The sequence below is a fragment of the Xiphophorus couchianus genome, chromosome 3, assembly GCF_001444195.1.
Source record: "Xiphophorus couchianus chromosome 3, X_couchianus-1.0, whole genome shotgun sequence".
Taxonomy (NCBI): Eukaryota; Metazoa; Chordata; class Actinopteri; order Cyprinodontiformes; family Poeciliidae; genus Xiphophorus; species Xiphophorus couchianus.
The window spans coordinates 17143744-17157024 of NC_040230.1; the positions used below are offsets into that span (position 1 = coordinate 17143744).

General features: G+C 38.5%; 1 protein-coding gene across 4 annotated transcripts in view; it reads right to left on the reverse strand.

Moving 5' to 3' along the window:
* The window catches only part of nbeal2 (neurobeachin-like 2), a 51497-nt gene that overhangs the window by 31222 nt on the left and 6994 nt on the right, over positions 1–13281 (reverse strand). For 2 of the 4 annotated variants that reach the window (XM_028012498.1, XM_028012497.1), the window contains exons 2-12: positions 9726–9814; positions 9411–9575; positions 8542–8623; positions 8105–8217; positions 7771–7853; positions 6096–6181; positions 5695–5998; positions 2476–2582; positions 2152–2238; positions 1334–1417; positions 1071–1169 (exon numbers count right to left, since the gene is read on the reverse strand). In XM_028012498.1, coding sequence (XP_027868299.1) covers positions 1071–1169; positions 1334–1417; positions 2152–2238; positions 2476–2582; positions 5695–5998; positions 6096–6181; positions 7771–7853; positions 8105–8217; positions 8542–8623; positions 9411–9575; positions 9726–9814 — 1299 coding nt within the window. Of the gene's footprint in view, positions 1–1070; positions 1170–1333; positions 1418–2151; positions 2239–2475; positions 2583–5694; positions 5999–6095; positions 6182–7770; positions 7854–8104; positions 8218–8541; positions 8624–9410; positions 9576–9725; positions 9815–10777; positions 10933–13281 lie in introns of those variants that run through there. The other 2 variants (XM_028012499.1, XM_028012500.1) reach the window with 2 other exon arrangements.

A 13281-nucleotide genomic window follows, 5' to 3' on the forward strand; every position in this document is an offset into this window, starting at 1 on the left:
AAAACCACATACGAATCTGATCAGGCTCTTTTCAAATGATCAATATAGGAGTCTGTGACTAAGATCAACTCCAGATACATGTCAGTTGTCTGATTTCAATGAATTTACGTCATCCTAAACTCAGTGATTCATTTGGCCTTTCTTGTGGTGAACCCTGACTGTTACTCAATAACAGCTGGAGAAATTCACAAAGTCCCACGCATCTATAAAGTACTTATAGAAACGGATAGATGGCTTATACAGCTGTATTATATGAGATGCAGATTATATTGTCAATTTAACAGATGTGAGTTTTTCTTAAAAGTTTTCTTTCACCTTATATAAAGGCCTATACATGACCTGGTATGCACAACTTGCTCAGACAGCTCTCAGTGTACAGAGAGAAACATTCAACAGAAACTACGAGATTCAAAGCAAGTCCCCAGTTTATTAAACAGGATATGAGCTGCTTTGTAAGTTTTGTTGTCACATGATTACCTACATATGCACTGAAATGGTTTCCAAATCGAATGATCAATGAGTAATATCAAAACCGAGAGGGAACATGCTAATGTTACATTAGCAAGTCAGGCAATCTTTTCACGTGCAACTGTTGCCAGAAGGACCATGCATGTATTGAAGATTAAGACAGCTATATATCTAGAATAAATAAAATAAACAATGCATAATTTGGGTGTTAGCTCAGAACATTACTGAATTTTGAAACAAAGTTAAACCCATATATGATCAGCATTTTTATGAATTCCTGCAGAAACTCCAACTGGGACAATTTATCTTTCGTTTGCAAGAAAAACTGCATCACCGCTGCTGCATCCAGAGCGAGTTACAATGAAATACAATCAGACTAATGTAGATCATGTTATACAAAGACTTTTTTTATTGCATATTAAATCTACTGAGTTTTTAAAAGACAAATGGCATTTATTGTATTAACATTAGTATAGTAGCAGATCATGACTCAGAATCACAAAAAGTCTAATCTTAAATGACTCGGATCAATATAGGGGCAAAAAAAAAAAAACAATAAAAAAATCACGACTCTGTGCTACAAGAATTTATGTAGACTTCACCATGTTCATCAGCTCCTGCAGCAGCCGCTTGGTGGGTTGACCTTGACTCTTCAGCACATCAAACAGCTGGGAGTAGCCGATCCTCTCCTTGAAAACCTCCTGAGTGCACAAGAGACAGAAATAGGTTAGGGAGAAGAAAAACTGCTCAACAGAGACAATTATCTGGCACACTTCCATTACTGTTAGGAAACAAAACAAGCATGTATGAACAGACAGAAACTTTATATATAAATTGATTCTTTGAAATCATTAGGAGGGTTCACCTTAGCAGAAGGTGAGTTGCTCATTATAGCTGTAAGGACCCCCAAGGCATGGACCGTGATACTGTCTGCTCCTTTCTCCAACACCTACATGAAAATAAAGAGAGCTCAAAATGTACAGCATCCAACAAACACGTCACCAAAAGTTAATTTAGTAATATCTTTCACCAATAATATTGTTCAGCCTGATAATCTGTTAAGTAAGAGAAGTAAACCACAATTATTGCAGCAGACTAAATAAAAATGAGGGCATCATCTGTACCAGCTGCCACACAATCACCTCTTTGATAAAGACAGGCCCTGGCATGCAAAAACGCCCCAAAAGTTCAAACCAACCATCAAAAAAAGAAGAAAAGAAAAAGAACAAAAAGAAATGAAGCAATCCCAAGCTACCGCTGGAAATTAGTCAACATCAAGCTCCAGGACATGAGCCAGGCCTTTTTACACAACCCACAGCAGTCACATGTGAAAGCAGGAGGTAGAAGAGAAACATGGGAATACATTTAATTAAACACCATCCATTTCATGCACAAATATGAGCACAACATGCCCTTTTAGGCCCATGCTGGCAGCAGGGAATTCAGCCAATAACTGTTTTGATATATGTCAATAAATTCAATCAAAGCTACAGATAAGATACATAAATAAGAGTCAACCTGATGGCAGTTATCATATCTAGCCAGACCTGTTTTATTTACAAATGAATATAAGCCTGACTTCCTGCCTATAACTTCCTGTTTAAATAGCACAGAGAGAGGTTGAGTTTCCTGCTGACGAGACCAAGAGCAACACTAAGCACACACAGGAGAAGCAGGGAGTACCTGGTCCACTTTGACATCTGTGAGTAAATGTGTGGTGAGGTCACACACAACCTCACGCTCCGGCCCACACCTGCTGCTCTGAAAGAGCTTCAGGGCGCAAAAACAAACAAAAAAAATGCATGCAGCAAACACACAAGAGATTGACAATTAGACCCAAAAACAAAATCATCTGAGAGAGGCTGAAGACTGGCAATGCAAGTAAACGCTTGTGACATTTCAAAAAACTACAGACAGAAGTTAAAGCAGCAGTATCATTGAAAGAGGAAATGAACATGATATAATAAGAATGGTGACGGAATGACACAGATGGGCAGCAAGTCGCACCTTGCTGTTCTGAATCAGTCTGAGGATGTGCTCAAAGCAGTTGTTGTTGAGGAAGACGGCCTGCAGGACGGGTCTGTCGGCGCACTGCAGGATCTCAGGAACAGCAGCTAAAATAAATAATTAAAAATGTTGATTTTTGACCTCTTGTGCAAATATCTCAATAAATTAGAATACCATTAAAAAGTTAACTCATCTCGGTAATTCAAAAAGCTAAACCCACATATAAACACAGTAAATAGAGTGACATATTTCAAGGATTTATTTTAGTTCGGTTTATTTATATAGCATGAATTCACAGCAAACTCTGTCAAGGTCCCTGAGCAAACAAGAATATGTTCCTATTCGATCCTGTTATAAATACAATCAAGATTACTACACAGTTGGCAAAACAATCTATCTATGGAAAGCCAGAGGGTCACATCAAGTTACCAACTACACTGTAACTGCAAAGTTGGTAACATGCATGTGTTACAGTGGAGGTTTTTAAACAGCAAACCTCCAGAAAACCTCACCCATGACCTACTGGAAGTTTAAGACAGACCAAAACACACAAAACATGATTACTGGATCATAAGACGTTTGTAATCCAGGTAGTTAGGACATTGCTAATTCTGATACTGTATTTGGTTCAGGAGAGGCTTAACAATCCTGAAGTTAAGAAATGCAACAGTTGCAGTCCATTTCCAGTACATCTGTGTGTGTGGTGGCTCTTGAAGCTCAGACTCCAGCCAAAGTTCATACCTTGTGGTTGCAAAATTTGGTTATTTCTCTGGTTTGTGATCCTTTTGTATTATGTTTTTATCCCCTCCAAAAACGTTGCCATTAATATACTTGAATGCACCACTTTAACAGCCATCCTATATAGCGACGACCTTGCATGGCTTAGACCAGTGGTTCTCAAATGGGGGTACGCGTACCCTTGGGGGTACGTGGAGGTACTGCAGGGGGTATGTGAAGCTTTTCAAAATATCTTTAAAAAATCAGTAGGCTCCTCATAATAAGTCTTGGGAAAAATTAGTTTGTAAAAAGTTCGATAAAATATAAATGTGTGTTCATGCACTGAATTATTATTTACAGTGTTGTATAGTAACGAAGTAAAAACACTTCACTACTTTACTTAAGTATATTTTGGAGTACTTCATACTTTCCTCGAGTATGAAAATTTTTTATGACTTTCACTTTTACTTCACTATATTTCCGAACTTAATTGCGTACTTTTACTCCGATACATTTTCAGTGTGTGGTTTAGTTACTCGTTACAAAAAAGCGAGAGAGAGAAACAAAGTGTTTTGACCCCACCTACTGATTAGCAAGTAGCAAGCAGGCTACCGAACAAAGTCTGTAGCCTACTTGCCTGGGCTTGTTCATCACCACCAATAGGATACACCTGTTTCGCTTCTCCCATTAAACACAAAGCAAGTCTCGCAATCAGCAGCAGCCACATGGAGGAGGAGACGGAGACCACAACGACTGCAACTACGTCGGACACGGCTCCAGGGGAACCACCAGCTGGTGATGAGAGCCCGTGGCCTTATTTAAACACAATATACTCTTTCGTGGGTGTTAAAGATTCGTCGTACCGCATGCAGTGTATGTTATTCCTGCCCGAAGATGTGGAAATTCTATCTTACAAAAACTCCCCGTCCAACTTGAAGAAACACATCAAGGTAACTTATGAAATGGTTATAATCCTCCTGTTTCAGTAACTATAGCTTGGTCACTAGACACTACTGTATTGTGAAACGTTGAGCATAAATGAACTTTGTTTGGCATTGTTTCAGTTCCACATGTGGTGTATTTAGCTTAGGCCTAATGTTGACTGTATCAGGCTACCTAGACTCCTCTGTTCAAGGGGAACAGAAGCCATAGCGATAGCAATTTAGACTAAATTTAATGAATATAGGAAAGGCATGCAAGTTCAAAACCAGGTTTACAGATGCCAATAAGCTGCATTTCCCTCCCAATTCTTTTTTTCTTTTGCATAATGACCAGTTGTGTGCACCACCTACTGACTGTAGCATCGACTGATTCACTGATTTGTGAAGTAGAGTAATCGTAACAGCTCTTTTTCTTCATGTTGGCCGCATTTTCTGTACTATTTATTTTTCTCATTTTCAGCACTGACCTTACTTGAAGGGAAAACTTAAGGCTTACAAAAACTTTGTATTTTCTGTCCTGGAGGGTTTACTAAGAAGCTGGTTCAGTTGTAAAGCAGGTTAAGTTAACCTTGTGCTATAGGTAAAGCACCTAATTTTCTTAACTAAATGATGCCTGCAGGTATATCTATTAGCAGGTTTAATTTTGCCTGCACTTGGTTGGGTACATTATTTTAAGTGTATTTGACAAGTTTACCAAAATATAAAAAATGTCATTCAAACTGCATTTGCTTTGTTTTACTTTTTACTTGTACTTTTCATTACATTACTTGAGTACATCCATTTTTACAGTAATTTCCATACTTAAGTACAATAGGTTTCAGATACTTTAAGACTTTAACTCAAGTAACATTTCAGTCAGTGACTTGGACTTTTACCAAAGTCATATTTTGGAGAGGTACTTATACTTTTACTTGACTCTGAGATTTCAGTACTTTATACAACACTGATTATTTATGTATATATTTAATTTTGTACCATTACAGAGACCAATATAAATTAGCAGCGTTTTGCATATTTCAGTTTTGACTGGTTTTATACCTTCCTGGTGGTCACCGTCTTCTGTTTTTCTTTTTTGTTTAACCATGCAATGTTTGCAATATGGATGTATTTGTCAGGTTCACTGATATAAGTTGTTTGGCTTTAATAAATCAGACAGTGATTTTACAGCACTGTACCTCTTTTTTATTCCAAAAATGTCTTGCTCGTGTCAGGGGGTACTTGACTAAAAATATATTTTTAAGGGGGTACATCACTGAAAAAAGTTTGAGAACCACTGGCTTAGACGATGACTGTCTGCTAGACTAGAGCCAAATCGAAAAATATTTTCTCAGTTGTTTTACCTAGTATTGTAATTTTGTGAGAAATATAGTTTTTGGTATTAAGTTATAATCATCTAAATGACCACAACTAAAATCCTGAAATATTTTACTCTGTGTGTAATGAGTCAGTGTGAGTGTTTAATTTAAAATACTGAAATCAAAGTTTTTGATCAAAGTGATTGAGATCCACCCGCACTTGGGATACTGTATGGCACATAAATCTGCAGAAGTGTTGCTCTTACTTAGCATTTGGCTCTGGAGTGATATCAGGCTCTCTTCCCAGCTCTGCCTGTCTTCCTGGTCAATGCTGAGCGGACGGTTCCAGTTGAGGAGTTGGAAGTAACTCTCCAGTATCGTCTTGATCTCCACCTGCCGCTCCACGGGACTGCTGGAATGCAGGAGGTGGATCATCGCTGTCAGGCACTGCAGAGTCAGCCGTGGGAGCTTTGTGTCTTTAGATTCGGCAGAGATCCGGCAGCACCACACCCGCAGGACGGAGAACAGGTCCTCAACAGACTGAGGGCTGACGGAAAGGAGGCCATTTTTCTAGAAAAAAAATTAAAATAAAAAAAGGAAATTAGATGAAGTTTGCAACCCCTCCGCTTTTTTAAAACTAAGTAAATAAGACAGATTAGTTGCTGACCTTTCCCCCACTGATGACAGCACCTTGGAGATGAACCAGTCTGAGTATAAGGAGCTCTGGGATATTTTCACTATCCTGGAGACTCTCTGGATAAGGAAAAGAAATCAACACAGTGCATTTAAGACGAGGCAGAAAAACGAACACAGGAAAATAAACATGCATACATTTCAACTGACTTTATTTCAAAAACACCAAAATATTCAATTACAGAATGAAATATTCAAAGTAAATATTAGTGAGATAGAAGATAAGATATTACCATTCAGTGACTGTACAAAAACACTTTTAGCTATTAAGGACATGATTCACCTCTTTCATCTAAAATGTCAAATTTAGCTAAAAATGCTCCACACATGCACAACAATGTGGTTAATGTTTTTAATGACAAAGTGACCTAAATAGGTTTTTATGGTAACTGAGAAAAAAAAGAGACACTGAAAGTTGCAAATAATAAAATTAAATATGCAGAAAAAGTCTGTCCAGGGTGACCCCGCCTCTCGCCCAGAACGTTAGCTGGAGATAAGCACCAGCAGCTTTCCCACCCCACTAAGGGACAAGGGTGTTAGAAAATGGATGGATGGATAGATGGATGCAGAAAAAGTCAGAGACTGACTTGGTTTAAGATTTATGCCTTTTGGCTGAGTCATTAATAAACTCAATAATAGAAAAAAATATTACAATAGTATCAACACTTGAGCAGAGCTTATCAAAATATTTTGTCCTATATCTGATCTACATGGTTTTGTTTTCGGTTTTGTCTTTCAGGTGAGCATAACTTCTCTTTGAGAACTTATTCAAAGTATTTTTCTGGTTCTCATGCAATAAGTGGTCATTGACCGTTTATATTAGAAGCAGAGGCAACATCACACCATGTGACACGTTGTGGACTACTTTAAAACAAAGACAAAATTATTACCTGACGTACAGTTTAAAATATTATATTAGAAATTTATCTTAATCACCTTACTAATGCTAAAAATAGCAAACTTTGAGTCATCTGACTGTTACAACATTCATAGCAAAAAAAGGTGTTGTTATAATGAGAAAAAGATCCGGATTTTTGGGTTTCCAATCAAGAAAGCCCCCTCCAGTGGTACTACTAAGCAGTGGTCACCTCTGCTGCATACGTTTTGCATCACTTTTGAGTATCTGCCACTAGTTCACTTCAGCAATCTCCATCCCTGTAATAAAACTTTAGAGGAACCCCGGCTTGACCCCTAAGACTATTGGTTTTCCTTTTCTTTCGTAAAAATGTTCCTGCTGCGACTTCTTTCTCAAAAAGTAAACCCCCTTAATTGGTTAAACATTACATAAGTGGCCCTTAACATTTCCAATCAAAGCCTGCCATTACAGCATAATCCTCTTAAAGACTTGTACATACTTAAACTGGCCCAAAATGAGCTTTCCCACATGGCTTACAGATCAGCACTTGCTAATCAAATGGAATTATGTAATGACAAACCTGGTAAGTAGATGGAGAACAACAGAGTTTTAACCTTAACTGAATAATAACAGGTTGGACCAGATCGGAATGGGCTTAATACTGTTTATAAAACATCAGGATGTTTTTTCTAATGTTAGATGTAACAAGAAATGTAAGCATTTGAGTAAAAACATTTTGACTGTTGAGATTTGTGAGGCCTGACAAAGATCAGAGATGCTGGTAGTGTCTCACCATGAAACAGAGGAGGCAACTCTTCCGGCAAGGCCAGTGGGGAGAACTTGTACTTGTTCCTCTCCAGCAAACTCACCTCCTCCCTGCAAAACACAAAGCCTTGAGTCATCGTCATCCTATCACGCCTAAGAATCAACATGCGATTTCCACTAATGCTGCTGGTGCAGAGTTTGGTTTGTTTTCAAGGCGTAGGGAGCCACAAGTTGAGGTGTTACACATCGCAGAGGGTTGGGCAACACATTGTATTCACATGATAATCTTTGAGACTTTGTATGACGGAGTCTCACCTCCCACGCAGTCACACACTCTGAAGGGTAAGACAGCACACACTCACCCTGCCAGACGTCTCCTCCACGTCTGATAAGGGTCAAACAGACTCTCGCAGAGCACCAGTCCATACTGCACCACCTGCTCCAGCGATGACTTCTCTCCTTGTCCCTTCTTTAGCTGTACAAACAAAAGGTTTGTGGACAAGCATTCATTTTCCATTCAGCCTCAGTTCTCAGATACACCTGTTGTAAGTCTTTCAATGTGCAACAATTCCAGTCCTTTGAATAGAAGGTCAAACACACACCCACTTGTCTTTCAGTCTAAACTAGATTTGTCACTTCAGGGAGAGGATGCCACAAGCTACAGATATGGTGAATTCACTCAGAGTTTATTCTCGCTTTGCATTGACTTTTCTGGGATTTGCAGGCTGTATATGCTGAGCATGCCTGGTATGCAAGTCATAAATCAACCACTTATTTCTTTTGTTTCAAAGGATCTTACCTGCTCCAAACAGAAATTTAAAAGCTTGATAGTTTCAAAAACAAAGCTGGGTGTCTTTTCAGGATCGATGTTCTCCATGTTCCTAGAAGAAGGCAAAAATGAGTGCTGTTTTTAGAAATCTTAACTAATAGCTTAACTGGCATGTAGAAAATATTGATAACCCTTTGTGGGGCTGTTTTGCTGATATTGGTGCCGATGCTTTCCATAAAGTGAATAGAATTAAAAGAAGTAGGACTAACTCTTTGGAAGGACTTAATTCTTCGGATTCACCTTAAGCAGCTGAGAATTCAACACTTGAACACACCCAAGTGCTCCAACAGAACAACAATCACACATCTAACACTCATCGCATTAGATTTTGAAATGGATAAAATGGGTTAACATTAGGGTTGTGGAAATCCAAGGTTGCAGCCATACTAAAAATGTTCAGACTATGGTTAAAAGTCTAGTCTGTGTAGGACATCAACGGATTTAAATGAGCTTTAACAGTCTGTCTAAAGGAGCTGATCTATGTCAAGCTGAATTATTAAAAAAAACGTTTCTGATGACTACAAAAAGTGCATGATTGAAATGTAACTTGTAAATGAATCTTTTACCAAATATTAGTAGGAATGTATGCATATATTTAAGCATATAGAAAGCAAATTAGAGAAGTCAATCAGCATTTGTATCATAGGCATTTTTACTGTACTGTTTAAGGATTTATAATACTACCATGAACAATAGTTAAATCTGAAATTTCTAACCAATTACTTTCAAATATTTCATGTTGTTTTGCGTTTTGGTCACTTAGACAACAAAAGTTGTCAAGCAACTCTGAGATGACCCCAGCAGCTATGAAATATGCACAGAAGGATTAGAGGTCTCACCTGCAAACAATGATAAAGAACTTTATAAGGAGCAGCGGGTGTGGCGTGTTGCCGTTGTGCTCAGTGGCGCTGGAGAGGTGGAACGCGCTGTGCCATAGCTGGGTGCTGAGGAACACCAGGACCTCCCTGGGGAGCAGAGGCACTTCTGAGCTGCTCTCCTCCAGCCTGGAAGAAAGGCAGCACAGGACAAAGTGAGGAGAGGGAGAAACGTGCACTGGGATGGCACTGTGCAACATAAACACGTCAATGCACCTGCCTTGTGGGAATGCAAATCAGCAGCAACGTAGTTTAAGATTTTCAACTGTTACTACCTACCTCCGAGGCTCCAGAGACTGTACATCGATGAGCCGCTCAAAGGATGCCACGAATGCCTCAAGCCACTGCTGCAAGTAGCTTACATCTTTCTGCAGGAAAGAAACAACACATGCACATGCAGAGAGCAAGTTAACAATACATTCAGAGACACCACACAAGTCTGAGAATGCTATGACTAGTCTGAGCATTAGCGTTTGACAACCTGCGGCCGAAAAGATGGCAGTGACTAAACCTTTTGACCTGTTTTTGAAACAGGATGTTGCAAAGAAATGTGACATGAACAGAGGATTGCATGAGGCAATTCTTTCCTTTTACAAAAGGACAAACAAAATCATCCCTGTCTTTCAAAGTCCACATCTGTCACAGCACAAAGTAAAACTCAGAAGTCTCTGTTGCTACTTTTTCAAGATGGACATCTTGTTGAGATGACTTCTATGTTTCTAGGTCCTTTGAAAGTCATGTAAGTCAAGGATGTTTACAGACGCCTGTTATCGTGGTTTCAATCAGTCTCTGCAGTGCAACATATCCTGCCAATCATCCCTTCATACAACAGTTGCTTAAATTCACATCCGACAAAGTAGGTCTTCTTGCAAACAGCTTAACTCTTAACATTCAAAAACGCCTCCATATTAAGCTAAAGGTTAATGAGCCCCGATGAATTAAGGAGAACTGCTCTGCATTTCAAAGTGAAACTATACAACAGAATGTGCAGCAGCAGAACAACCCGAACATGTTGATTGGATGAGCATACCAGCCACCACCGTTGCTGATTTGGGACACAGAAGCTTCTCAAAAGCAGGCTGTGAGAAGGAAGATGACTCGCTTTGGACTTACTTACTCACTGTTCATAAATAACACATGGAACACGACACGAGGAGCAACAACTCATCTGGTATTTCCCTTATCTGGCAGACATATGCAGTATATAATCTTTGCTAGAACACTACCATAAAACAACTTTTGATCTAACATGCATGCAGTAAGACAGATGTACTTTTCTTTGGCATCTAATAAAACTCTCAAATACTCCACTAGTGTTAAATTAGCCTTACCAACTGGCATTGATTTGGGTGCCAGTCCATCTCTCATTGTTTGAGTCTGAGCAGGGTGCCAGGTTCCAGCGAACCCAGTCTCTGGTGAAACCTTCAGAGCGGACAACAGCAGGCAGCTCGGCTGCTGCACATCACTCCTCAACCAAACTCAGGCGTTTAACTCAATCGCCTCTTGCCTGCTAACGTCAAGCAAGCAGCCAGGAAATTACATGTCACTTTAAGTGAAGCTCATTTCCTTCATACTCAGCTTCCTAGTCAAACCCCTTCCTCTTTTGGTTTGCACTGCAAGTAGCAATGGAGGTAGGAGGCCTCTGTCAAAACTTCCCACAGCAACAACAAAGAACTGGGCCCACGTTATGCTTTTTCTAAATATAACATCAAAAACATGTCACAGGACAGACAGGGTTTTCTTTTATCTTATTTGGGTAAAGAAACAATAGACAACTGTATTTTAGAATGTCCTAACCTGATGCTAAGCATTGGATCTGTGTTCTGATCAAGCATATTTTTAAATGATAATTATTCAGCTGTCTTAAAAAACCCAGCTTCCACTATTACGATTTCATTCCCTGTAGGGGTCTATTTATGTCTTCATGTCTTCAAAACTGCATTATAGGAAGTGAACATTGTGTGTGGTTGATCAAAAGAGTAGGGTTTTTTTTACCACTTATAATAATGTTTAAAGTGTAAGAAGGTTCTGTCTGTCTCAGCTTCCTGTTTGTCTATAATTTGAAGGAGAGGTGGACAGAGAGCTGCTGAAGCACCAGTCAATTACGACATTCAGAGCAAAGTACAGATATTACTAAGTGGAACAAGTTCTGTAGGTTTTCTTTGCACACAATTAACATGAGCAGCACTGAATTATGAACAAGATTAACTGTCAAAGGATTATATCACAATAAAGATTATATCACAATAGTGTACAAATGCTAACACTAGCTTTACACTTCAGCTATCTGCTATAGATGAAACTATTAACAGCAGTGCGCAGTGAAACCGTCAGCTGTGGAGGCAGATATGGGATTAGAAACTAATAAAGCTTTCTTCTGCTTTAGATCAAATTAAAGCAGCTTTCTGAACGTAGTTAAACTGTGATGGAGCAGTGTATTGTAGAAGAAACTCTGGTTAGGGCACCATATCTGTCACTGTTGAGAAAAATAATAGGGGCAATTTCAGCGTCCAGAGCATTTTTTATGATTTAGCCAATGAGTTTTCAAGCATATGTTTGGCTTTAATTAAATTGGATTCAATGATGTATAGGACAGGGATATGGTTTTGAAAGCAATTTGATAAAACTGGAGTAGACACTGAATCCATTATGTACGTATATTGTTGAAGGAATCGACTAAATTCATTTATGAAAGGCGAACATAATCTTTATCAACACTGCAGACCATGACCTCGGTGGAGTGACCTCTTCTATTCCCAAATGTGTAGAAACAGGAGTCATATCTGATCCAGCAACCAACGGCAACCAGTGTCAGATTGTTACTAATGCAACAATTTATGCACGGCATAAATGCAACCCGCTGCATTGCAATCAATGCAATTTTATTTATATATTACTTCTCATACACACATCAATGGAAAGAGCTCTACAGATTAATAACAGCAAACCTCCAATCCAAGTAAATCCCCATCTAAATTAAAACCACATTTTCAACAGAAATATACACATGCCCAACCAACAAACAGACACCCTATCATACATGCCAACACACTTTTAAATAAAAAACTATTTTTTATATAGCAGGAGCAACACTGCCGATGAGTTAAATATGAAGGAAATAAAAATTTGAATCACAAAATAATAAATAAATAAAACTAAATTTAATTACAAACATGTATATATTTAGTGAAATGTAAATTAATGAAATAAATTAAAATATAATAATAATAAATGTAAAATCAATTCTTGAACTATAAACACATTTAAGAATGTAATTTATCTAATTAATTTCTGAATAAAAACTAAAAGTGTATATATTAGTAAAGAAAATACACAAACTTGAACGGATGATAAATCCATATTATTCTGCTGGATGCTACTGTAATTCCTCCCTGGTTGCACTGCCTGAAAACAGGAAGCTGCTAAACAGCCCATTGTTTTTCTTTCCAGCATCTGGACAAATAGGTATCTGGGATCTGAGAAGGGAAGCGGCAACGACAACAGAAGACGCTACGATTCAGTCCTTGACGATACGCATGACAGAGTTTGAGTTTTATAACAACATTTGTCATTTGCTTATGCTGAAGCCTCGCCCTTACGAGAGTAAAATAGGATGTAGTTGATTAAGCTTTGTGGTTTGGAAAATATTGTCTTACAACTATGTGGGGCGCAACTAAAGCCCATGTAGCATGCTTGGCTTTCCAGTTTTATGTGAATGTCACATTTTTACTCCGGCCTGAGTTTGCCCTGGACGTCTTGTTGTAAGTTCACTTGGAATATGTGCGGAATATGTATAGTTTTAAATCTGATTAAAAAAAAGAAGAAGAAAAAGAAT